The sequence below is a fragment of the Protomyctophum bolini genome (genome assembly GCF_963924005.1).
Source record: "Protomyctophum bolini genome assembly, chromosome: 16".
In the NCBI taxonomy this organism is placed as follows: Eukaryota; Metazoa; Chordata; class Actinopteri; order Myctophiformes; family Myctophidae; genus Protomyctophum; species Protomyctophum bolini.
Window position 1 is genome coordinate 37,001,670 of NC_137877.1, and position 27,277 is coordinate 37,028,946.

The 27,277-nt window shown below is 44.7% G+C and overlaps 1 protein-coding gene across 1 annotated transcript; it reads right to left on the minus strand.

The window, feature by feature from the left end:
* Positions 1–5,662: 5,662 nt before the first annotated feature.
* On the minus strand, positions 5,663–16,421 carry olig2 (oligodendrocyte lineage transcription factor 2). The gene is made up of 3 exons (XM_080786489.1): positions 16,327–16,421; positions 7,743–8,072; positions 5,663–7,435 (listed from the first exon to the last, which is right to left on the minus strand). Exon 3 carries the CDS (start codon positions 7,418–7,420, stop codon positions 6,404–6,406), a length of 1,017 nt encoding a protein of 338 aa, XP_080642615.1. The 5' UTR covers positions 7,421–7,435; positions 7,743–8,072; positions 16,327–16,421; the 3' UTR covers positions 5,663–6,403.
* Positions 16,422–27,277: the final 10,856 nt, after the last annotated feature.

Below are 27,277 nucleotides of genomic sequence, written 5' to 3' on the forward strand. Positions count from 1 at the left end.
ACAGGGAGTATTGTCCGAAATCATCACTATAGAGTCCACTAGAATCTGGATCCCCGTATGGGGGATAGGGAGTAGGGAACAACCCTAGCAATTCGGACGCAGCCATGGGGTTTTTCAGAAAAGGTCTAAATGGGTTAACTCTGATACCCCTTTTCCACCGGTTGGTTCCCAATGGGAACCGGTTCAGTTATTTTTGTCTCAACCAGGCCAAAGGCATGGGGAGAGAGTAAGTTTTGCACTCCGTCCGTCCGTCCGTGTGTCCGTCTGTGAACAGCTAATCTACGGCACCGTTAACCCAGTCGATGCCAAATTTTGCACACACACTCCCTGGATGCCAACGATGTACCTCTGCCCCAAAAATTCCAGAACGGCCGCTTTGTGCAAAACAAGTTTTTGGACAGTACACCTACAGCTTTTGTCCAAACATCACGCAAATCGGTACACAGTCTCTCTAGAGCCATTCAACGAAACGGGTCTTTCAGATTTCTCAGACTCCATCTTGATTGGCTAAGATTGGCTTCCAAAGTTCGCAGGAGTGCTCAGTTTCAAACAAAATGCTGCAAATCATGAACACATCGTGTGATTTCTGTGAAATTGTGCAATTCCCACTAGGCTGAGGAAAAAATGCCACATGAACATTTTCAACTCAGCCTCATGGTGGCACTATAACTGGCCGAAAAGTGTTTTTACCTCCAACTGCACAGATCTGTGGATAACTTTGTATGCCAACTCCCTAGAGGCCAAGGAAAAACCTTTGCCTGGAATTTTTCACATCTGCTCTTTATAGCGCCACCAGGAGGCCGACATATGTAAAACACATTTTCTAATATTACTCCTTCAGATTGTATCCAAATTTCACGCAAATCGGTACACATGCTCTCCATAGTGATTACTTATACACGAAGACAATGATTTATTGTATTACAAATGTTTAAATATGCAAATGAGGCATTATATAGGAAAATGTGCAGTATTTTTTTTTTATCTTGATGATTATGGCGTACAGCTCATGGAAAATGTTACGAGACCACGAAAAAAAAAAAAGAGAAATGTCGACCATCTGAAAAGTATATTACTGTATGCAGTCAATACTTGGTCTGGGCTACTTTTGAATAAATTATTTCATCAATGGGGCGGGGCATGGAGGTGATCAGCCTTTGTCACTGTTGAGGTGTAATGGAAGCCCAGGTTTGCTCTGATAACAGCTGTAAATGCATTTGTATATTGTTGAGTCTTATCTCTCACACCTTCCTCTTGACAATACAACCTATAGATTCTCTGTGGGGTTCAGGTCTGGCCAGTTCGCTGGTCAGTTAAGCACAGTAATACCATGGTCAGTACACCAGTTACTAGTAGTTTTGGCACTGTGGGCAGGTGCCAAATCGAGCTGGAAAGGGAAATTAGCATCTCCATGATGCTTGTCAACATACTGAAGCAGGGTTATATAATAAATTACAAGAAAATTGTAATGCTACTACAGGTAATATCACTGTATGGAACATAGATCTAAAAGATTATTAGAATAAATTGGCAGAACGTATATGGAATAATATTCCACTAACATCTCGTAATTATAACAATCAACTAACCTATTACAAATTGATTTTAAGATTTTATTCTACACCAAGGAAACTCTACACCCAGGAAACCCAGGAAAATACTACAAAGTCTTCTATGCTCACTATGTCCGCTAAAACCCATCGGAACATTCTTACACATGATGTGGGAATGCCCAGGAGTATTATAGCCTTTTGGGCAAAGGTAGCATTATTTCTGTCCGATATAGACACGAGAGACACGAGACAAACATACCGTGTTTACCACACATTCTGTTGCTAAATGACGATTCATCTCTAAAAGCCGCGGTCACACCTAGAAAGCCTAACACTTCACAAGAAAAGAGTGCTATTTGCAGGTTTGCAAAAAAAGAGGCTGGTATAATGAGATGGAAACCGCCTCATAACCTCAGTATCCACCGTTGGAAGCTATCCTACTATGATGTCAGACAGATTCCATCCAAGCCCTATATTCACAGCGGCACAGAAGGTTAAATCAGGACTCCGTTAGGTCGAATACTTGTACTCATGTTTGTCTGTTTCAACAGCATTGCCACGTTTTGTTTTGGTTTCCATCATATTTGTTTTGTTAGAAAAATAAACATGTATTATGTTATACGTCGTACACACCATTGTTGTTTCCCTCTCCTGTAATGTCTGTGCTAACCTGGGGTTCTTTTAAAAAAACAAAATAAAATACTGAAGCACTAAAAAGAAGGCTGTGTTGAAACCATTGTTACGTTGTCACTGTCAGTGGACCAATACCAGCAGATAACATATACGGCCAAAATCATCAATGTGTTTTGTCAAGTCCAGAGTCTCAACACAACAGTCTATTATGATATTTTACAGCACTGTGTGCCTATATGCATACACTGTATGTCAGTTCTAACGGTGTTTTACAGCATGGTGTTAAGGTGTTTTACAGCATGGTATTAAGGTGTTTTACAGCATGGTGTTAAGGTGTTTTACATGGTGTTATTAAGAACATGGTGTTAATTATAAACAGCAGTAAAAAAATAACTCAGAGTCTCGTGCGATGGATGCAGGGCGGCACAGACAGACAGATAGATAGATAGATAGATGTTCTCACACACTCACACACACACACACACCTCGCCCTGGGCTCTGGACCTTATCACCCCTATATCTCCAGCATGGCCTGTTCTGACATCACAACACTTCATAATTGGGCGTGCCTGACACAGAACTCCATATAGGAATAAAAGGGACACAGAGAGACAGGTGCAGAAATCTCCATATATGCACAGCCACAGTCACAGACAGATGGGTGGTGGAACTGGTATACTCTGACACGGGTACCGTACAACGGGTATTGCAATTGGGGCATGGGCTTCCAACTTCCATCGTTACCGACTCAGTGCTCTACAGCCAGGCACCACTGGGCTATTAAAAGGACAAGGACACACACTTTAATGGCTAAAACTGTACGTACCCGTCATTTTCCAATGTTAAAAGCAAATGTGATAAACAATATCAAATCCCCAAATTCACCATGAACACACGAAATGACATCTAATCAGTTAGAAAGTTTCTAACTGATTAGATCACAGTACAATGTTGGTAGGTTGCCCTGACACACGCACGCGCACACGCACACAGCACAATATAGCCTATATCAACTATAGCTTCCAAATTCCAAAGCAAAATAGCACTCAAATGACCCCATATAAGCATAGCAGCAGAGAAGATATGGGCACAGTCAGCCGCACAACCAATGAAAATCCATTCGGCCTTACAATTATTACAAATGTATAAATATGACGTACCTTTGATGTCTTCAATCAAGTAGTAGGCCTAGGCTTAATCCATAATCAAGGGCGTATACGCTGTTGTGGAGTTTGTCTGGCCCTGTAAACTGTTTTAGCTCCTCCAGGGATGCACAAATTGCACATGCATGACTTCATTCCAAAAACTTTGCAATAGAGTTTTAGCATTGTGAGGCTAACACATTTTAGGCTCAGGGAGGCTTCGTTGTATATAATCATAAACAGAGACGCTAGTTTCCGTCACACTTTCCGGGGTGAAGAAAACGCCGCACGCATTCTAGATTCAGCAAATTAACAACACATAATTGTCAGCCGTGTCAGCCGTCAGGCACGACCAATCAATCTAAGGAAAAAGCGAGCACACAGAAGTATATATATATATATATATATATATATATATATATATATATAGAGAGAGAGAGAGAGAGAGAGAGAGAGAGAGAGAGAGAGAGAGAGAGAGAGAGAGAGAGAGAGAGAGATAGATAGATAGACAGACAGACAGACAGACAGACAGACAGACAGACAGACAGATAGATAGATAGATAGATATAAAGAATAAATATATATATATGTGCGTATTATTATTAGTATTAGAATTAATCTTATTATTATAGCCAACGAAGTATTTTTCTTGCTATTGGAAAGTTGTCAAAGTAGGCTATTCTTAAGTGCCTCTGTGTATATTCCACAGCTCTGAAACGTCCTACAAACGTTGAAGGACTTTCCGTGTTCTTATAATTCACATCATTTGAATAATTCAATTGTAATAAATAGACGAATAAACAAATACACATAATACAATATTCACCAGTTGTTTTTTTAGTCCATATCGTTCCAGCTTCAAAAGCCTTTCGGAAACATTTGCAACAGGATGCACAATCTGCTATGCAGCTGCTACCATTTCATAATGTATACCGAGCTATATTCATTTATTCTCGCGTATTTCTCCAAACAGAGGCTTATCGTATGTCTCAGGGATTGTTTGCTCGAATATTTTGCATAGCTTATCCAAATATTTTAGTGCCCTCCTGTCAAGCAGTCTAAAGGAAAACAAAACACCCAAAAGGCCCGCATTATGGGCTGTTCTTTTTTTTTCTTTTCTTTTTTTACCCATCTCATCAAAGTGTAAAACATTCCAGAATGCTCCAATTGGACTCGTGCCTAAATAATACAAACATGCTTGCGGTGACAGCAAAGGCGTGTGTTGAACGCGTGGTGGACAAATCCAAGTTCAGTGCCAAAAAAGTAATAAGTCACCTTATGCGCAAAGTCTGAAGGAGAACCAAAGTTACAAACAAAATATGTTCTTCTGAATATTCTGACGCGTGTAATGCAGCCACATGGACGTGTTGTAGCCCAAATGTTAGGTCAAGCGGGTGAAAGTCATGTTTAATATATTATATGAAAAACAATCGGTGATTTGATTTGAAGTCAAACTGAATCTGAAATTGGTTCGGGGTTTTCTTTTTCTTCGTTTTTCTTCCGTTAAAATAAGGTCAAAATAAGGTCAACTAAGGTGAATCTACAAGGTTATGTGTCTGCATATTTGAATTATAGAGAGCTGTTATGTATTATTGTTTAATTATGAATACAATACGTTGACTTGCATGGGAGTAAAGATCACTGTCTAATTGTTCTGTTCCCTTAAAAGGACATGTATAGTCTAGACTATATGGCCTTTTGTTAATTTATGATCCATATTTGTCTTTAAAAATTGGACATTTTCTCAGAGATGTCATTCACTGATTACAAAATATCAATAATAAAATGATAAAATAATATATAGCTAATGTTGTGTTGTTATAAAATACAGTATTATTATAATAATAATAATAATAATAATAATAATAATAATAAGAAGAAGAAGAATAATACTAATTATTATTATTATTATTATTATTATTATTATTATTATATACTATAGGCCATGCAGTGATTGGTCGTTTATTGGTGGATATATATATATATATATATATATATATATATATATATATATATATATATATATATAAATATCAGTGTTTTGTGAAATGCGTGTGTGAACAGAAATGTCAGTCCACAGAAACTCACATGCTATAATATATATATATAGCCTTATAGGACATGAAGACGAAAACAAGTACATTTTCTCCAATTAGATGTTTTTTTATTTTACATTTAAAATTCCAACATAATCACAGTAGATTCTTATATGAAATCCCATCGAAAATAAGTAAATAAATATCATTTAGCACTTTTTTTCTTTTATAAAAAAATAAAAAGAGGTGGTCGTTTCTTTCTTCGCGTCGGGGCAGTGAATGAATGGCGTGTTGCTTATTGGCATCAAAAGAAAAGTGATGAAGATCAACATTATATACACAAGTATATTATACAGCCGCGTGGGGGCTTGGCAGTGAGAAACAACATGGGAAGATGCAGGTGCAAACATGGTATAATATAACCGTGACTGAAAGAAAGACACACCCCAGGACATTAACAATGGTCTAGGTCTAATATAAAATATCTTCATACTATATAAACAGAATAATAACCAATCTACATATTTACACTCTCTACACATGTGTGGCCTCCTTCAAGTTGGGGATGAAACTTCAGTTCGGAGAGCTTCAACTCCGGCTCAGAGCAAAGGAAAGCTATAAACTATATGTCATCGCCGGATGCAGCGAATACTTTTAAAACAAGAAATAAAATAACAGAAAACAGAACAAATACAGAAAACAGTACAATTTTGTATGAATAAGCTAATGTTTCGTTGTGGTTCTTTTTTTTTTTGAGGGGGGAGGGGGGTGGACTCAAAACTGTAAAGAAAACACCTGTTATATTATCAGTTCCGTTAAATTAGAAACAAAAGCACAGCATAACTCCACGTGCACGCAACGAATAAATTCACCAACAGAGATAAATAAACATTAAAAAAACAAACATGTTGACATTGTTTTTCCGAAGCGCTCCCGCAGCAGCCTATAGGCAGTCTGTCAATCAACGGAGCAAAAGTTCGTCTCCATATAATGCCATCGCGCTATGGAGTTCGTCCCCATAGCGCGCTAACAGTGATAGTCACTTCGAGTCCGCCGTGAGCCGCGGCATGACGACGCTGCTCATGGCGGACACGTGCGGTGGCGGAGGAGGAGGCGGAACTTGGCACATGCTGCACGGACAGGGCATGGAGGACCCCGGCGTGGCCACCGTGGCGCCCCAGTGCGGGAAGGCGCCGCTCCCCAGCGAGCCCACCGGCGCACCGCCGCCACCGGGGGCCTTCAGGAGTCCGTGGCTCGCGGGGTGGTGGTGGTGGTGGTGGGCATGGTGGGCGGCGTGCGGCCTGACCGACGTCAGCGTCGGGATGCCGGCGGACAGCGACGCCGTCGACGACACGACGGGCGGGAGCAGCGGGTGGTGCACCACGGCCGGGTGCGAGGCGTGCGACACGGACACCGGGTGGTGGCCGGGCAGCGGCGCGCCGTGCGCCATGGTGGCGCAGGCGGACACGGACACCGGGTGGAAGCCGTGCGCGGCGGCGTGGCCGCCTCCCCCGGCGCCGTAGATCTCGCTGACCAGCCGCTTCATCTCCTCCAGCGAGTTGCTCAGCATCAGGATGTAGTTGCGCGCCAGCAGCAGCGTGGCGATCTTGGAGAGCTTGCGCACCGAGGGCCCGTGCGCGTAGGGCATCACCTCGCGCAGGCCGTCCATGGCCACGTTGAGGTCGTGCATGCGCTTGCGCTCGCGGCTGTTGATCTTGAGGCGGATGTGCTGCAGCTCGCCCTCCGACAGCAGCTTGCGGTCCTTCTTGGAGAGCATGCGCAGCGACGCGAGCGAGTCGTCGTCGTCGTCGTCGTCGTCGTGGCTGCAGAGGCTGCGCATGTCGGCGGGGATCAGGGTGTTGTGAAGACCGTCGCCGCCGGGCGGCGAGTCGCTCTGCGTCGAGGACGACACGGCGCCGGAGAAGCCGTGCAGGTGGTGGTGATGGTGGTGAGCCGCGGCGGACTTTTTCATGGCCGAGAGGAACATGTGGTGGTCCACCTCGGGGGAGGACGGCCTGCTGGACACGCGGCTGGCGTCGGAATCCATGGTCCTCATTTAAGCTGCGGGTTTCTGGACGAGAGAGATAGAGAGAGAGACCGGGAAACAACAATGTAAGTATCCTATAAGTATAAGTCAACTTCATTCGAATCGACCGGAGATTCAAACGCGCAGTGTGCCGCTGATTCGGCGTGGAGAAATATGCCGATAGGCTACATTCATTTAGGCTATATAATATCATGGCATTTTCGAAAGATGAAAGTGCAGACGCATGCTTCTATATATTTTAAATATATATTCTAATGTCAACGCATGCAAAAGCACCACAACAAACAACAACAACAACAACAACAACACATGCACTGAAATTGTTACCCACCGTGGAAACAAATTGTCCAAGCACGATGAAGAGAAAACGTGATGCTGGATCCACATAAACATGCACTTGTTACTATAGTGTATATACTCCACAAATCGCATCTGACTAGAAGACTGACAGCCCTTTTGGCACGCCTGGGCACGAGCGCAGGTTCTTATAGCGGGCACGGCAGCGCCGAGGGGGCCGTGGTGTCACCAGGACAATGCCCGCCGCTGTCCCTGCCGGCCTCTCCGCTGCAGCCAATCAGCTCCCTGCGAGGGATGGGCGAGGGGAGGAGGATGGATGGGGAGGACCCCTCTCCTCTCCTCTCCTCTCCTCTCCTCTCCTCTCCTGCTCGAGTCTGATGTAATTACAAAGAAACACTATCTTCATTAAATGAATTAGACACACATGCCGCGTATGGCTTCTTGAGAAAATGTTACTTGTTGTGTGTGCACATGGCAGCACATATTCGTTTTATTATAGCCTATATATCGAAACGAACAAACAAGTAAACTATACATTCTCTCTCGCAAAGTTTATAGGCAGTCACAGAAAACATATAATTTAGGCAATGCTAGCAAATATATAATTTATGATTTTTTTATTTTATTTTTGTCAGTTTTTCCTTTTTATTTGTAATTGTTTTTGAACAGATTTCAACGACCCGTGCACAGAATAATAATGATCTATTAATCGGTCCAACAGGTCTCTAAACTATGCGAAGCGAATTAAAACGGGCAATAAAATGTAGACCAATTAATCTAAACCCAGTTTAAAATCGGAAAGCTGTTCGTGATTTCTGCGTTATCTACTTTCAATCGAAAATGTAATTTAGGAAAAAATAATATATATATATTATAGTAGAAAAAAATTAGACACTGACATAGAATTACTCATTTAAAAAAAACCACACAAGTTCAAAGCCTATATAGGCTATTGAGCTTATAATGCAATATGTTGCGGGTTGCAGTTGGAGTTAATGCGGTGCTTATTGTTTTAACCCATCCAACCCCGCCCCGAGCGCCCTGCACAGCAGCTGATGGCCGCCTCTTAAAGCGCATTTCTAACGTTAATAAATGAAGCGTGCAAAATTGGTTTTTTAACGGTTATGATGATCTGTGAAATTTCAATTAGTGCAGTATGGACCCAGTGCCGTGTGGCCCTCTTGTTGGCGGTAAAGACAGGCTCTATAGCAGAAGGAACTGCACACATACAGACAGGCTACCGGGTGATTTGCTGTTTGGTAACTGAAGCTGACATCGTGGTCATTGTCCAGATTGAAATATATGACATGCGCTGAATCAGGCAGTCTGAAATATTAAAATATCTTTAATTGTCTCTAAATGTTGAGCTCTTTTAATATATATATTTTAAAATAGTATATGTATGTGTTTTTGTTTGTTTTTCTTGATAAAGTACAAGTGTTAAAATAGCTTTAAATTCCAATAGTGCCTATTGCGATATAGAGTGCTTGCAGTCACATGCATGCAGGGGCAGAAAATACATAAATACATTTTCAGACCTGGTTCGGGATACCACTTTTATCCAGTCGGGAGGGGAGGGGGGGTTGCTGACCCACCTATGAAAGAGAGTTTGTTTAAATTAAATAGAAAATAATATTATTGAGTTTGGTATGAACAAAAAAAAAACTCTATTGCAATGATAACTCTTGGAATATATATAGAGCTTAACCTTATAAAACAATTCAAATTGAAATTAACAAAAAATTATACAGCAACCTTGATTGGCACTGCATGTATCCAAATGGAATGGTGGTAATCTGTCGTGTTATCTGCTTGATAAATCAAGTCAAAATGTGGTTATAGTAAAATTCTAATGTCCGTCAGTTGGGTCTTCATGTGATGACTTAATCATTTGCAAAATAAATTATAAATAATGGAGTCAAGTAAATAGAGTAAATCAGGGAAGGCGACAATTTAAAGAAACACAATCAGTCTCAGCCTCCTTATCCTATTATTCTATTCCAGTTCACCTCTGAACCCCTTGTTTGTTATTTACCCCCCAAATAAGATTATGCTAATGAGGGCGGAATCTTATATAAAATCGTGCAGTGTAGAGAAATAAACGGTTCACAATGCACTGGGGTCTATACCCCAAATTGTGCTCATTTCGAATTAAAAAAAATGTCTTCTAAATCATGACAGTTTTCTGAAATACCTGTTTCTATATCAGTGTTGCTCAACACAACCCCCCCCCCCCCCCCCCCCCCACACCCAGAAGCAAAGATTTGAGTTAAAAACGTTCGCTCTGATATATATAAAGATTTTGTGCCACATTTTCACGATTCTTCAAAAATAGCAGATCTACAAGCTCGTGCTGCGAGCTTGCATGTAGATCTGCTATTTTTCAATATAGCTAAAGCATAACATAATGCTTAAAACAGTAAAAGGGGTTCCCGCTCAGAATGGGTTAAGTTGTGGATCATTATTTTAAATGCCAGATACAGTGACTGACAGCTTGCCTGTCATAATTAGAAAAATATAGCATAGCAGTACTGTATAATATAATAGTATAATTAATAAGTAAGTAATATAGCCTTTTGAACCTTGAGCTATATATAGGCCCATATATATGGCACAAGAAATATGAAAAATTGTAATAAAATCCCAGTTTAAAAAACAAGATAAAAACATATAGTTGCCGAGTGAGTTTCTTCATAATTCCTTCCTATAGCTTGCCTGTCACTCCTATCCCTCCATTTATTTATGAAATCATGTTCTTAACCACTTGACATATTATATAGGCTGCATGGTGATTAGATTATGGGTGCGGCATATAGCACTTTTCACTACAGTATTACAATTTTTCTTATACAGCCTGCAATTAACAAGTTCACCATGAATATAAATAATAAATGATAATAAATGACATAACATTATGCATTTCATATTAAAAGAACGGAATCATTTTCAATTCAATAAAAAAACGTATTGTGTGTTTTGCAGCAGTTTCAACTTTTAAGACTTAAATTATCCTATAGGCTATTCTTCTTAAACTATATAATAATAATGATTATAGTTTTGTGTTTGGTTGTGTGCATGCAAGTCTGCAAGTATTCGGTATATGTGTGCATACAGTACGCCTGCATGTGTGTGTGTGTGTGTGTGTGTGTGTGTCAATGTTCCTCATGATGTGCAGTCCTGTCTGCGCACTGCATGCGTGTGTGTGCGTGTATGTGTGCGCGTGCATGTGTGTGTGTGTGTTCCTGCCCGCCTGCCTGTCTGCATGTGCCCTATAGCTGTATGGTGCAGCTTGGCAATGGCGGGGGGGCCATCTGTGAGTGTGTGGCCCAACTTTACAATGCTAATTACAGCAAGGAAGAAGACATGTCGCTGGTACAAGCGCTTCAGTATCTCTCCCTGGGCCTGTTTATGCATCTATACTAATCCCTCCAGGGCAAACAAGCATGCCCCACGCCGAGAGGGGGAAGACCGTATATATATAATATATATATATATAAGGGGAGCGAGGCGAGGAAAAAGTGCACTGCGGGGAAGAGTTTGAAAAGGAGTGAAGTAGAGACGGAGAAAGAAATCTAGGGAGAGAGAGCTGACCTTATAAAGGGACACTTCACCCCTTTTGCAACCAGATCTTATTTTATGTTTGGGAGACAAGAAACACAACACAACAGGTTTTTAGTTTTTTTGAAGGTAATATGTGTTTTTAGATATTTTAGTATTTCCAAGTGTCCATGATGTCATGGACACTGGGCTCACTTACTTCCTGGACTATACATCCACAAGGAGGAGCAGTGCACCAAAGCATTATGGGAATTGTAGTCCAGGAAGGAAATGAGACTAGTGTCCACATCATTTATACACTTTGAAATACTATAACATTTCTAAAAAACACATGTTACCCACATAAAAGTATAAAACCCCCCAGGAAAGTGTTTCTTGTCTCCCAAACATCATTAAAATAAGATCTGGTTGCAAAAGGGGTGAAGTGGGCCTTTAACCGTCTGGCCGCCAGGATCTATTACTCTATTAATCACGCATTGTGAAGGTTTTCCACTTGCAACCCTTACTTTGAAGAGCCAAATATCCACACACAGCAATATACAGTAATTATGTAATTGCAATGTGACAGCTGTGTGTTTGTGTGCGAGTCAAAGTGTGTGTGTCAAAGTGGAAGAGAGTCAGAGAGTGCCTGTGTGTGTGTGTGTGTGTGTGTGTGCGCGTGCATGCGTGTGTGTGTGTGTGTGTGTGTGTGTGTGTGTGAGAGAGAGAGAGTACATATTTGGGGGCGAGAGACAGTATAGTTATAAAGTAGGTTGTCCGTAATGTTATAAATCGGGAATTTGGATGAAAAGCGAGCATATCTCATTCCCTTCCCTCTCCACCTTTGACTCTCACACTCAAAACGCCCCATCACCCCCTCCTCCAGCCTCCACAACTCACTGTTTCTCCATCTCTTTCTCATACCTCCTCCATCATCAGTATGGGTGGTGCTATATGGCTCCAGTGTTGTGGTGAATACCAATAGTGAGGGGCAGCATATGTGAGCCATACTTAATCCTGTGCTAATCTGCCTGGCGCAAAAAAAAAAAGGAGAAAAAAAAGAAAACAGAACAAAAAAAGAGAAGAGAAAAGAAACGAGGAGAGTGGAAGAGGGATAGGGAATCCCCCCCCCCCGCCCCCCAGTCTCTCTCTGTGTCTGGAGAGCTGACCAGTGCAGGCCAAATGAACTGAAAAACATGAATAAAGTCTCCCCTCTCACGCCTTCTTCTCGCACTCTCCCCTGAAATCTTGGAAGCAAATGAAGTAAAATTCTCCCCCTTTTGTTGAAGTCTGTAGTGAGAAACGTGAGAGACTGTATGCCATGACTGCTCGTGCGTGCGTGTGTGCGTGCGTGTGTGTGTGTGTGCCAGGGGTGGACTGGCCACAGGACGTATACCAGGCATATTATGCGCCCGGTGGGCCGACCCTCTGGTATGGGCCGGTCTGGGCCAAATGTTAAATTAGTTTGTCTGGTTGTGTATCATTTACGTTATAAATGTGCTTGTATTTCACGTATTTGTATGGGCCTTGCCACCGAAAAGTCAGTAGAGTATCTGTGCGCTGGTTGTGGTTTGCGAAAATGTTCAGGCCTAATTTTTGTCTGTGTGTGTGCGTGAGTGCATTTGTGCAACACACGCACGCACGCACGGTTATGGTGCTCCCGCATAATTCTCGCCTTTAGAACTCACAGGTGTGAACCCTCGCATAACATCACTGGACAAAATTGGGACCTGGCAGGTTTGAGGAATATTAGGTGTCGTTTTCTGTCCCACAGGGCTCTCTCTCTGGACACTGGACACCAGCGTTGGACTGTCTATACTATACGCCGTGCGAGGGCTTTAGCGCAACAACAGCTATTAGGAGGTAATTAAGTCCTAACACCAGCGAGCCTCCCATGGTTACTATGACACAACTGCAAATGGAAAGCTTACAAGCTCCTTTAGACGGCCGGACAAATTGAATGCAACTCATTGGGGCTTTGGCTATTATTCCAGCGGCCCCATCTGGCTGGGAAAAGATAAAGGGGATTTGCTGGAGGTTGTGAGGGGTTGAGCCTTCATGCAGGCGAATTTTGTGTGTTGCGTCTGTGTGCGCGTGTGTGTGTGCGCGTGTGTGCGTGTGTGTGTGTGTGAGAGAGTCCAGGGAAAGGAACGGGGTGGGGGGGCGAGGGGTATGGGGAGCGATGCAGGGGATGGGATAGGGAGTTGTTTTGAGGGGTCCTGGGGGATTTCTCTCTCTCTCTCTCTCTGCTTCTATTCAACAGGCAGCCTGAGATTTGCTTTGGCCAAATGTTACAAATGTTTCGACAACCTGGTCTCTGATCCTTGGGGGTCACCGAGGGGGGCGCGGGGGGGGGGGTACAACGGCTTTACATCCACAGATTTAACAAAACAGCATGGGGATGAATATATTTCCACTCGTATTCACTGGCCGCCGGGGACTCCAGATGCTTGTTTTAGAGAGAAAAGAGTCCAGCTTGAGCCTCTGCACCGTGCCCAAACCAGGCCGGCCCGGCTGATTTGCCTTCCCTGGTACATCCGTGACCAATCTTGCGCGGACAAAGAAGTGTCACGTTTTGCCGGAGTGATGTGGCCAATTACTGCTTGAAAGTGACAGTCGTTAAGAGAGGGCGTGAAAAGGGATATAAAATACATCGAAAGAGGCTGAGACGAGGCTGAGATAATCCATGAAGGCATTCAACCACCATGACATTTGAAAACATTAACGTATACACAGCATTTATACTACTGAAGTTCATGTCTTGCCCACATATAGTTTTAGACATCAAGTAGTTTGGTTTCCAATGTTATAACAAAGACCATACATATAGTATAAAAGCCTGATTTATGTCATTGTACAGTGTCATCATCACACACCAAAAGTAACTATTTTCGGGTGACTTTCTGCCTTTATTGACAAATTCAAAGTAGATTGACAGGAAATGGGGAGAGCGATGGGGTGGGGGGTGACACACAGCACAGATCGTCGGGATCGGGACTCGAACCCGCGACACGCTGTAAGGCAGTATTACCAGCCTATAGGTGCCCGGACCGCTATAGGCCAATGCAGCCATAGATCTGTTATTTCAAATCTTTCAGTATATAAATTATAGGCATAACCTCTGGTTGAAGGGAGTAATTGCTGCAATTTATTTTTAATAATAATAATAATAATAATGATAACTGTAATCTAATCTGGCACTTTTGTGTTTCTTTCTAAATATAGAGGTTCAGTAAAGCTTGTGTCATATAGAGATCCATCCACTTATCCATCCACTTATCTGTAGTCGGGTCGCGGGGGCAACAGCTCTGCCCCGGGGTCTCCTCCCAGTGTGGGACGTGCCTCGAGGACCTCCCTATAGGGAGACGCCCGAGGCATAGAGATGATGAAGCTTATTGGATATCAGGTCATCAGCATTAGGTGCTGAGTCCTATACACCACTGCAGTAGCCTATACCTACACCACTGGTTCCCAAACTTTATCAAGTCAAGCATCTTGTCCAAAAGGACGTCCCAATTGTTTCCATTCGGGTCCCATACCTCACACACAATCCAGAATAGCAACAACAATTGATATATAACACTAACCCTAACAAAACAACAACAACATATGAGATTTCTCTAAACATGAGATATACAGTATAGCATGTACAGGTTACGAAGTAAATGGGAAAGGGGAAAATCAGGATGAAGTGGTGGGGGGCGATCACCTCCTCTCAGGTGAATTTTTAGGCCCGTCTTGAAGGAAGCCAGTGATTTGCTTGTTTTGAGGGAAGCGGGGGGGGTGGGGGGGGGGGGGCATTCCACGTGCGAGTAGCAGTGGGATCTGTGGGACTCTGACTAGATAGACACGTTAGCTGCCATGTGTGTGTAGCTCCCCTATACCAGTGCGTGTATAGTTGTATGTAGAGCAAGCCCTGTTGAATGACAGTGATATAGCTCCACTCTCTACAGTATTCTGGGGTGCTTATTGGTTACAATAGGACTATATAAAGGAGCCAAAATAATGACAGGAGGGGGATATCAGCAGGGTCCTCGTTCAGCTGGCCATTGTTAGAAGAACCGAGCGCGGGGGAGGAGGGGGGGGGAGACAATGAGGAGCGGAATGACAATGGAGTACACATACAAGAGCAGCGCTGGCTGTGGCTTCAGCCATGGGAAGGAGGACCCTATTGCAGGCTGTCCCCTTTCTGCTGCAATTAGCGTCATATGGAGGAGGAACTGCTGTACGGGTCTGCTGAAATTCCTCCAGTCTTGCTAACAGCAGCCCCCTGACACAGACATAGACACGCACGCACACAGACACACACAGAGACACACACACACACACACACACACACACTTTCATCATACGTAACGAGGGGGCGGACTACTTTATTACCACCCCTCTGCTAACCAGCCGTCGCACACGCACGCACACACACACACACAGGCACACACACACAGGCATACGCACGCACAGGCACAGGCACAGGCAGGCACTCAAACCAACACGCACAGCCCTCCACTAGTGACAGGTTGTGCTTTTTGTCTGTCGGGGTGAGATGGTGAGTTTCATGCTGCCCTCTCCGTCACCTCATTGGCCTGAAGTCGATGAGTCACGGTGCCATTGTCCTGCCCTCTGTGACCCATCTCTATCTCCCTCTATCTCTATCTGTTTTGGCTTTGTTGTCCCTTCCTGTCTGCATGCTCTCCCTCTCTCTCTGTCGCATGCACGCGCACGCACACACACACACACACACATACTTGCGCACACACAGAGAGAGAGAGAGAGAGAGAGAGGGAGAGAGAGAGAGAGAGGGGGGGAGACTCTGCTCTCAAGGGGAGGTGGAGACAGAGCTACACTTTCTGTTACAGACATCGGAGAATCATTCTTCCCTAAATTTCAAGAAAAAATATAAAGAATTTTAATCCACCATTAATAACTCATCACTTCAATGTGTTCCGGGAGAACAGTCCAAATGCACAGTTTTGGCAGCAACAATACGTGTGGAGTTGTCGTCAACTGAATGCTCTGAGATGTAGTGGAGTATAGAAGTAAAAGTATTGGAAATTGGAAATACTCAAGTAAAGTACAAATACCTCAAAAAACGTACAGTACTTAAGTAAAAGTACTTAGTTCCACGTCCTCATCAGTGAGCTCAGGAGGAAGAGCAGCGAGTTCGGATTCCTGCAGCTCCTCCATGCCTGCATGGCTTCAGCAAAGACACTGAACAATTTACAATGTAGGTACAATTCATGCTTTTACTCTGAAGCTTTTACTCTGAAGTCTGGAGAAATATTTTGTTAGCTTACCTTGGTCTCGAGTCTCTTATATCGCTGGAAGCTCCAAAGCATTCACATTTTGAACGAGAGGCATGTTGAAGTCAGAAATGAAGCGCGTAGTACAGTATATCCATCAGATCAAAACCACGGAGGAAAAAAAGGAAAGAATTCAGAATATTCTCGCCTGATATCATTGAGGATGCGCCGTGTACACGCGTCCTATGAACGCGTCGATTGGGTTCCCCTAGGATGTGTGGAGCATGTCCTACGGACGCAAACGGTTAATCCAGAGCGATTTACATTACATTACATTACATTACAAGAACAAAAAGCATGGCAATAACATACAAAAGTAGTTATCATGATTCATATAAGCTAAGAACGTACTGTAACAGGAATATCTATATAATGAAATTAACTATGGATGTATACTTTATATAGTGCTATGTCTACATAAAATGCTATCTAACTCAGTTACATAATTTGGGCCTTCGCATTATGGTTGTCGGGGCTAGGGGAAGTACTATGGGCTATATGATGGAGTAGAGATTGGGAGTAGAGGCTGCAGTTCTGACTGCAATGGGAAGTGCATTCCATATAGTTTTGGAGCCAGAAGGGAGAAGAGTTTGGGACGTGTGGAGGAGCGTTGTCCCGGCGTTTTTAGTGAAGGTACTTCCATGGCTTCCCTGCGTTTGGCTGATCCGAGTGCGCGGGAGGGTTTGTAGGGTTCGATCAGACTGCTCCCAGTGATGTCGGTGCCTTGCATACCGTATGTGCGACATGCAGACATCCAGGATGTGGGGGGAGGAACACACTATGGATTGTCATTCGCATGCATTGTGTGTACCATGAGTGAACTGCAATAAAAGAGACAATTAGATAGGAAACTCACTAGGCTAATATTTCATCCGTCTTACACAAAATCGCAATGTCTTACATGAATAAAGTACAATAAAAGTGTCAACTCCCCCGTTGTCGATGCTGTTGTGTTCAAGGATGATATGTGGCTTCCTGACAATCCCCCCCCACACACACACACACACACACACACACTCCCTGTAGACTCCCCTGGCAGATGGAGTCAGCAGCATGTAGACATGGTGTCAGAGTGAAGAGCTCTAACTCAATCTGGAGGACTTAAAAGACAGAAGTTGAACATTGTGGTTTTATGAGTGTGTCCTGCAGCCACTTAGAGGCCCTCGTTTCTTTCTGTTTTTAATTACCAACCCACCAACCAACCAACCCACGCATGTGTGATGTGTGTGTGTGTGTGTGTGTGTGTGTGTGTGTGTGTGTGTGTGTGTGTGCGTGCGTGTTCGTGTCAAATACCAGATTATCTTTCCTGTCACTGTCACATATCTTTTTTTCTCTTTTCTTCCACACATATCATTGATGAAAGAGAGCTTCTTTCATCTCAGGACGGTGCAACATATTAGCAAAAATAGCAGCTATAGATCGTGCTATTTTTCTGTGAAGAGATTCGGTGTAGAGGGGGGGGGGAAAGGAGCCGGCGAAGTATGTTGAAAAAAAACCGTGTTTTCACCAGAAACGACATTCATTGCGCCAATTTGGAGATGCAGGGCTTTGAAATGCAGCACACAGAGTGCAAGTGGCCGCGGCCACTGTCCCACTTTGACTGTTATGCTAACGAGCGGCAGCTAACGATACGATCAGATCAAAACTGGATTGATTAAAGAATATAAAGTTTGTGATATCATCAATTTGTGATGTGAGTGTGTCATACACTTTAAGGTGAGTGGAGAGAGAACAGTGACAGACAGTGAGAGGATATTTGAAAGAATTGTGTTATGAACCCCCCCCCCCCCCCCACAAGCACAAAATTACCAATGCACTCTGAACATTTAAAAATTTAAATCTCAACCTAAAATCTTTACATTTTCATTGAATTCCCTTGTAAGTGATCTCTGGGAGTAATTATTATTTGATTGCTCATAAGAGCAGCGTGCGTGTTCAAAAGTCATGGAGTGAGCAGACAGGATGCAAACCTGCGCGAGAGAGAGAGAGAGAGAGAGAGAGAGAGAGAATGGACAGGAGACACAGAAGTGAAGGGGGGGATCTTTGCCCCCCCCCCCCTCCCCCACAGCAACTTGCCACACTAGCTCTCCTGCATGCCATTCTTTTGCAATTATGTTGTTATCAAGGCCATTTAGCCTCTCTGAGAACGGGGAAGAGGGAAGACATGAAAGGCCCTCACGCTGATTTAATTAAACTAATACCAATTCAGGTTGTCGCTGAGAAGCAGGCCGGGGGTGTCATTAAGAGAAGGAGGCCAACAGGAGGAAAGAAAGGCATGCGTGTGCGTGTGCGACTGCGTGTGTGTGTGCATCTTGTCTTGTGTGCGGCCGGGCATGTACGTATATGTGTATTAATGTGCATGAGTATAAAAGTTGTGTCTCCATGAGTACCGTTTAAAGCTCTTTGCGGCCGCTTTCTGTGTTGCCGTCCTGGTTCTGGTCCAGAAAAGCATAACTTGAAGAGGGGGAAAGGAGGGGGTATTGGTGGGGGGGGGGGGGGGGGGGGGGGGGGTTGAGAGGGGTCTGGGCTCCTCTAGAGGGGCCTGTTTGTCACCGTGAATCAGCTCAGGGTGGTTCACATCATCTCGCCTATTGATGGCTGCCCCTCCCCATGTTGTAAAACAAGCTCCTGTGGGCCCGCCTGAACACTGGGGGCATTGTGTGTGGTTGCCTCCGTCGCAGGCAACATACCACCCAAAGTGTCCACCCCCCCCGCCCCCGCCCCACACACACACACCACCCCACCCCAGCATCCCCTGCAATTCCACTTTCACTCCTCTCTCCTTGCACTGCTGCACCCTTATCCCTCTCTCCCTCAGCCTCAGTCATCATAATGCACCCGGAGAGAGAGAGAGAGAGAGAGAGACCACTATACTTACTGTAAGTCCTGCCTGTTTGAGGGCTGAGGCTCAGCTCGGAGCAATAATGTCCACGCACGGTGCGAGAAGATGGGGACCATCATCAACGTCATCATTCACCACCACCACTGGAGAAGCTTCATGCAGGCTGACTCCGCAGAGAAGCTGAGGCGGCCATCGTATATATATATAAAGGGACACACCTGGGGTTATTATTTATATTACACCGTTTTAGAAGCGTATATAGAATGAAGGGGGGGGGGGGGAGAGGTTTTTGAGGGCTGCTGCTGGTGGTGGTGGTGGTGTAAAAAGAAAAAAAAGAAAAGAAGAAAGGGGGCGTTCCCAGGAGCTTCCCCGTTAACATGGTAGGTTAATGGGGAAGATTGATGGATTGAGACAGCGAAACAAAACAAGGGGGGTGGCGATAAAAAGTTAGAGTGGGGGGGATACTTAGAGAATAGGAGCTCGAACGGCGGGGTGAATGGTGGCTTGTAGCCACCATGTGTGTGAGTGTGTGTGTGTGTGTGTGTGTGTGTGTGTGTGTGTGTGCGTGCAGTGTGTGCAGTGTGTTTGTCACAAGGCAGGGAAAAGGAGGAAAATTTACTGCCCCAGGGGGGGCAGGGAGTGGGTGTGCTCGGTATACCCTAATTACCAGGGCTGGCCTCCAGGAGCCTATAGGGTGGTTACAAGACAAGTGTGAGGGGCGGGAGAAAGAGACAGGATACAAGGGGTGAGCGCAGGTCAATGCTGACCACCTAAGATGCCCCCCACCCTCCATCCGCCAGCGAGTGAGTGGGGGGGGAAAGAAGAATCTAATCCAGTCACTATAGTGCCCCCACGCCCACCATTTCTTAAGACATATAGACCTGAGAAGTGATTCTACAAATGTCTTCTAATCTAAATCACGATAGTTTTCTGAAAAACCCTATGTTTCTGTGTCAGTTGGTTCTCAAACATTTTCATGTTGAGGACCCCCAACAATATAGGTTATTGGCCGCCGACTCCCCATCTGAAAATATGTTGTTTCAAATTCAGGGACCACGCAGAAGCAAATATATACTGTATATGTGAATTCTCAAAAATAGCAGACCTATATACAAGCTATACCTACGAGCTTGTATATCTGCTATTTTTCATTAGCTAAAGCATGACACATAATGCCTAAAACACCAAAAGGGCTTCCCGCCAAGAATGGGTTAAGTATCCTCCCAAACCTGCACCCTTCTCAGTTCTCCCCTCCTCGCACACACACACACACACACACACACACACACACACAATGCTGTAAATAAATATGGCGTCCCTCTCTCTCTCTCTCTCTCTCTCCGCAGGCCGAAGCTGATAATTTACTGCCCAGCCATTCCGCTCTGCCCATCTCTTTTCCATTTCTCAGCGGCCGTTGCCAGGCGGTGAATGCACGGGGGGACGTTTTGGAGGACCCCCCCGTCGGGGGCCTGTGTTTCTGGAGGGTCTCCGTCCTCCAAGGCTATATGGAGCACCCTGGAGTGGACATGCACACACACACACACACACACACACACACACACACGCACACCGTTTCACACACATTTTGTCCATATGCGTACACGCGCATCAATGTCATCCCTTGTGATCTGCAGCCAACTGACGAACAGTAACATCCTCCGTGTTAATGTAAGCGCCAGTCGTGTTAAAATGGACCGAAATGGACAGGTTTTTACACACATTATTTAGATTTAACTGTGTTAAGAGTCTGACGCAATCCATGGAGCAACGCTGCCATCATCACACACACACACACACACACATGCACGCGCACACACACGTGCACACGCACACGCATGCACACACACGCACGCGCGCACAATTCTAATTAGGCGTGAGGTTAACGGGGTGCATCAACGTGCTGTTGTCTCCATAAACGCTGACAGCAAACGAGGTCAAACTCTCACCCCGACACCTTCACATACCCCCTCCCCTCCCCTCCCTCCCTCCCTCCCTCCCCCACCTCATCCCTCCGTCCACGTGGGTCAAAGCGCTCCCCCGTGGCCCCTGCATGCATGCGGAGGTTCAGCAGCCTCCGTCATCTCCGTCAGTCACCACCGCCGATCTGTTTGTTGCTTTCCAGTTTTCCTATCCACACATTTCCTGGGCTGTGTGTGCTCCAGTTCCTGTCAATTTGATCCAATGAAAGCCAATGAAACTGGTCAGATGACCAATGATATCCAATGAAATCAACAGGAACTGGAGCACACACAGCCCAGGAAAAGTGTGGATATATACGCGTCTTTTTCCCCTCTTCCACGCCATTGTGTCCCATCCTCGCTCGCTCGATCGCAACGCAGTGTTGATTTTGACAGCGGATTTAGATTTTTGTTTTAGTCATATCAAAAAAAAATATTTTGGCTGCCATATGACGTGATTTCCGAAAGGCGCTATAGCTATTCTCCATATGCAGACCGTGGTCATCTTACCGCATACGTTAATGGCAAGGTGCTACCTATAGGTGCAACTTCCCAATGACAGCCCCTTCATCCAAACAGAAAAGTCCTAACTGATTGTATTAAACAACGTCAAACTCACCAACGTTACAGCTGTACGGAAGGCTTGAATTATCCTAAGTGTTTGTTTCATAAAAATGTGAAGTGAGTGCAGGTGCAAGTCCGTGTGTGTGTGTGTGGGGGGGGGGGGACACTCAACTGTACCCTATACTGTACTGGGACACCCGAAATCATCATACAGTTAATATGTGCGTGTGTGTTTGTGTGTGTGTTAGGTTGCGCACAAGTGGTGAAAAACAACCATGCTGTTTTTGTGCTCAGACGCACCCAGCCAGCCAGATACCCAGCCAGCCACACACATAGCTCCGTAAGGCATGTTACAGTATGAGCTACTTTGTGTCCTTGCAGGTGATTATTTTTCTAAGTGCTGGAGTTTGGAAGTCCTCGTTAGATATCACTCAACTGTCCTGCATACGTACCACCTGTTTATAATTAGCACACAATGGAAGAGGCAGCAGGACATTGCTTTACTGTGCTGCTTCCAAACTCTGATGGAAACATGGCTGCGGTCTGCAAATGGTCTATAGTGCCACTCAAAAAGACAGCTAACAAAGAGAATGAGAGTGTGCCACCAATGCTGCCATGACAGAACCACCAATGCTGCCATGACAAAACCACCAATGCTGCCATGACAGAACCACCAATGCTGCCATGACAGAACCACCAATGCTGCCATGACAGAACCACCAATGCTGCCATGACAGAACCACCAATGCTGCCATGACAGAACCACCAATGCTGCCATGACAAAACCACCAATGCTGCCATGACAGAACCACCAATGCTGCCATGACAGAACCACCAATGCTGCCATGACAGAACCACCAATGCTGCCATGACAGAACCACCAATGCTGCCATGACAAAACCACCAATGCTGCCATGACAGAACCACCAATGCTGCCATGACAAAACCACCAATGCTGCCATGACAGAACCACCAATGCTGCCATGACAGAACCACCAATGCTGCCATGACAGAACCACCAATGCTGCCATGACAGAACCCACCAATGCTGCCATGACAGAACCCACCAATGCTGCCATGACAGAACCACCAATGCTGCCATGACAGAACCACCAATGCTGCCATGACAGAACCCACCAATGCTGCCATGACAGAACCACCAATGCTGCCATGACAGAACCACCAATGCTGCCATGACAGAACCACCAATGCTGCCATGACAGAACTACAAAGAACTACTTTGTTACAAGTTAAAAGTACAGAATTGAAAATGTACTTCAGTAAAAGTACAAAAGTATCAGCATCAAAATGTATTAAAAGTAAAAGTAGTCATTGTGCCGAATGTGCCATTTTACTAGTTCAAGTGGTTAATGTATGTTTTCTAATCAAAATTAAAATCTCCAAAGTAAGTAGTATAACTAAAGTTTTCAAATAATTATAGTGGAGTAAAATTTTAGTAGAAGAAATAGAAGAAAGAAAAAGTATACTGGAAATTGGAAATACTAGTAAGTAAAGTACAAATAGGCCTATATACCTCAAAATTGTACGTACGTATACAGTACTTAAGTAAAAGTACTTAAGTTACTTTCCAGCACTGGCAGGATGTTAAATGTATGCTCCGTAGTGTGACAGACGGTGTTGTCGGCGAAAACAGCCAAACAAACTATACAAGCTAAATGATATAGTTACAGTGCAACAACACAGCCGTACGATAAACGTATGGATTGGGCCGAACTGCACTGTATATGGGCAGAAAGAGAGAGAGACATAAGAACGGAGAAGGGGGGGGGGTCTCTTTTTAGAGAAAATAGTGTCTCTATTGGTCCGTAAATCAGAGTGTTGTTGAGACACAGACAGGTCTAAGACGCTCGGGGGGCCGTGCCAGTAAAGGAGTCCGAGACACAGCCAGTGGCAGCTGCACTGATTGAGCTCAGTGCCCGGCCCGGCGTCAACAGAGAGGGGGGGCTTTTGTGTGTGTGTGTGTGTGGGACATGAGGCGGGCACACACACACACACACACACACACACACACACACACAGAGTGGCATGGCGTGGCAAAGCATGGTCTGGAATGTGAAATCGTTGGGGCTTGTATTGAGACGGGGGTCAAGTGTGTGTGCGTGCGTGCGTGTCGTGTTTTGACCTGACCTATAATGTAAAATGGAAGAGCGGTTTGCAAGCTGTTGCTTTTCGGTCTGGGTTTCAATGCTTATAGACTTGTGGTATATATAAATGTCAGTGTTCTAATACATTATATTTTTAATAGTGGCCTCAACACACACACACACACACACACACACACACACACCCACACACACACACACACGCACACACACACGCACACACGCACACACGCTTACATAACAATTCACAGCCTGTCTTCACACCCCTATCCTGTTAACAACGTAACACATGGGTGCAAACCAGTAGAGCACCTGCAATGTGTGTGTGTGTGTGTGTTGTGTTGAATGCATGTCTGCTACTTTAACAGGCAGGTGTTAATGAGGGCCTGTGCTGGACTGTGTGCTACTGTATGGCAGCGCTGCTCCAATAATGAGGTGGCAGTCAGTCAGTCAGTCAGCCAGTCGTCGAGGGGCCGGCCCGGGGCCATGGCACCACTAATGGACCCCCGTAGCCTCTAATAGGCAGTAATTACAGTGTGTTTATACACCAAGTGACTCATGCATGCATGCCGCCATTGGAAAGGTTATACCTCCAGCTCCACCGAAGCTAAACTCCCACCCTGGAAAGGTTATACCTCCAGCTCCACCGAAGCTATACGCCACAACCGCTGTACTCCCACCCCATGGCTGGGACAGTGCAGTGACAAAGCTCACGCCATTCACACAGCTTCATTTGCGTCGCACCACCACCTCCTCCCACTTGGTTGAGTAGTTTAAAAGGGCCCCAGACGGAGGTCTATCCGTTCCTATTAATTAGCACAGTCTGATGCCCGGCCTAGAGAGACGGAGATTGATTAATAGAACAGAGATTATTGATATCATAACTGATCGCATTGCTCCACAGCCGTTCAGCCGACGAGAACGGAAATCTTAAAACGTTAATTATACTCTTGATCTAAATCATTCCGTCCAATTCTAAGCAACAGGTTCTGTGATTAGACGGCCCATCGCCGTACCGGTCGGTGGTCGTTAGGTTCGACCTATACTGCATGTCACTCCCCCATCTCTCTCCCCAATATCTTGTCAGCTTCTTACTGTCTGTCCCTCTATTAAAAATATAAACAGGAGGCGAAAGCCACAAAAAAAGAAACATACAAAAAAGAAAGACGTGCAACTGTAATAAGGTTACACACTGCTGACTAAAAGACGCTAATAGAGTCACTATAGTCCCTTCCTGACGTTTTAGTCTAGTTTTATTTGTTGACGAAATTGTCAGGATATTTAGTCTTATAGTTTTAGTCACCATAGTTTAGTTTTCATTCAGCTTCCATTTAGTTTTTCCTCAGCGTAAAAAGGTAGTCGGCGGTACATTTTTCAGCGACGAAATCAGGTGCCTGTCTGACAATGACTCCACTAGTCCTATACCTGACAGAGAACGCTCACATTAGAGCATCTCCACCTCGGAGTGCACTCTGACCTCTACCCAACCTCCAGGCGGCCCTCTGGAAGACACCCTGTACCATTTTGGTGGAAGCCTAGGAAGGCCCTCCTGGTGACCTCATCAATTACAATTCCACCAGCCGAGCAACAGGTTCGCCCTCTTTCTCTCTCTCTGGGGCGTCACTGTTATTGTCCTTTACTCCACTCACTCTCTCTCTCTCTCTCTCTCTCCTCATCAAACATGCCACCCTCGTGCTCTCCCTCGGCAGCCCTCTCACTTCAATCATGTCCTCTCTCTGTCCACCTCCTTGCGGAAGCCCACAGTGATCCTCCTGATCGGTGAGGTTGCCAGGTTTGACGAATACCCTCAGTCCCCATCAGTGATGTTATGTAAATATAGGTTTTCAATGTAATGAGTCCCGGGATGCGGGGCGGTCTTTTAGATGAGTCCCAGGGACATTTTATGAGGCCCACTTCAACGACGTTAGGAGTCATATTTAGCCTTTTTTTTTAGCATTTAACTCTCATTTCATTTTATATGGTTATATATTCATGTAGAAAACAGAAGAAGAAGTCATTATTAAACTAAAGCTATAGCAAAATAAACTAACAGTACAGTAGTACAGTAGTGCATCCCGTGGACGCAGAGGTCGTTGTTTTATCGCATCCCTTAACTATAACCTCAGTCCCCTGCATGTGAGACTCTTAATCAACAAAATGGAGAGCTTTGATTGGAAAGCTCTTTATCGGTGTACCGTATATGTTACCCCAAGTTTGAACGTTCAACCCCTCACCTCACCGGCAGCCCCTTCCCCACTTCCTATTCCAAGACACACAGACCCCCCCCCCCCCCCCCCTTCCTTCCTCTCTCTTGTCCTTTTCTTCTCACTCCATCTGTCATTGTGCAACGTGTCTACACAACGCGTCTACACAAGTATAGCGGGTCTCCATCTGGGTCACTTTTCAGGTGTCTGACGGCGATAATCTGTCTGGGATCATTTGAATTGCTGTCATTGTATATGAACAGGAGAAAGACCGCACGGTTCAGCAGTGGTGGGAAAGGTATTGTTTTACTTAAGTAAAAGTGTCACAGTCACAGACTTTGCCTGTCTAGCTCTTGTTTTTCTATGTTATGTTCTACTTGTTTTGATTCTATGTTCTGTTTATCTAGCTGTTGCATGTCTATGTTCTTGTTCTAGTTGTTTTGGTTCTTGTCTTCCCCATGTGTTTCTCATGTGCAATCAGCCCCTCCTGTGTATATTAGTCTTGTTCCCCAGTCAGTCCTTGTCGGTTCATTGTTTAGTGTCACTCTGTATTTGTGTCCTGTTCACCTGTTAAATAAAATACCAACCATGGGTTTTGATCACTACTCCTGCCTGGCTGTCCTGCATTTGGGTCCTCACCACCACCACCACCAGATCGTGACAAAAAGTACCAATACTGCAATTTAGAACTATAGTAAAAGTACAGAATTGAAATGTACTTGGGTAAAAGTATCGGCATCAAAATGTACTCAACGTACTAAAAGTAAAAGCATTCATATTGCAAAATGTCCCCGTTTCACAAGTTCAACTATGTGTACAAAATATTTTGAAATATAGCGATATACAAGCTCACAATACATAGCTCAACAACACCACCCAGTCAGTCAGACCACTGCAAGCCGCCGAAAGGGTGAAACGAAAAATCCAGACATCATGAAGATATCACGGACGGATCGCTCCCGAATTCAACACTCAAGTATTCTTAGCTTGTTTTGAAAGCATTGTGTGTCTATATCGTCATGGCTGCATTCTGCAGGGATC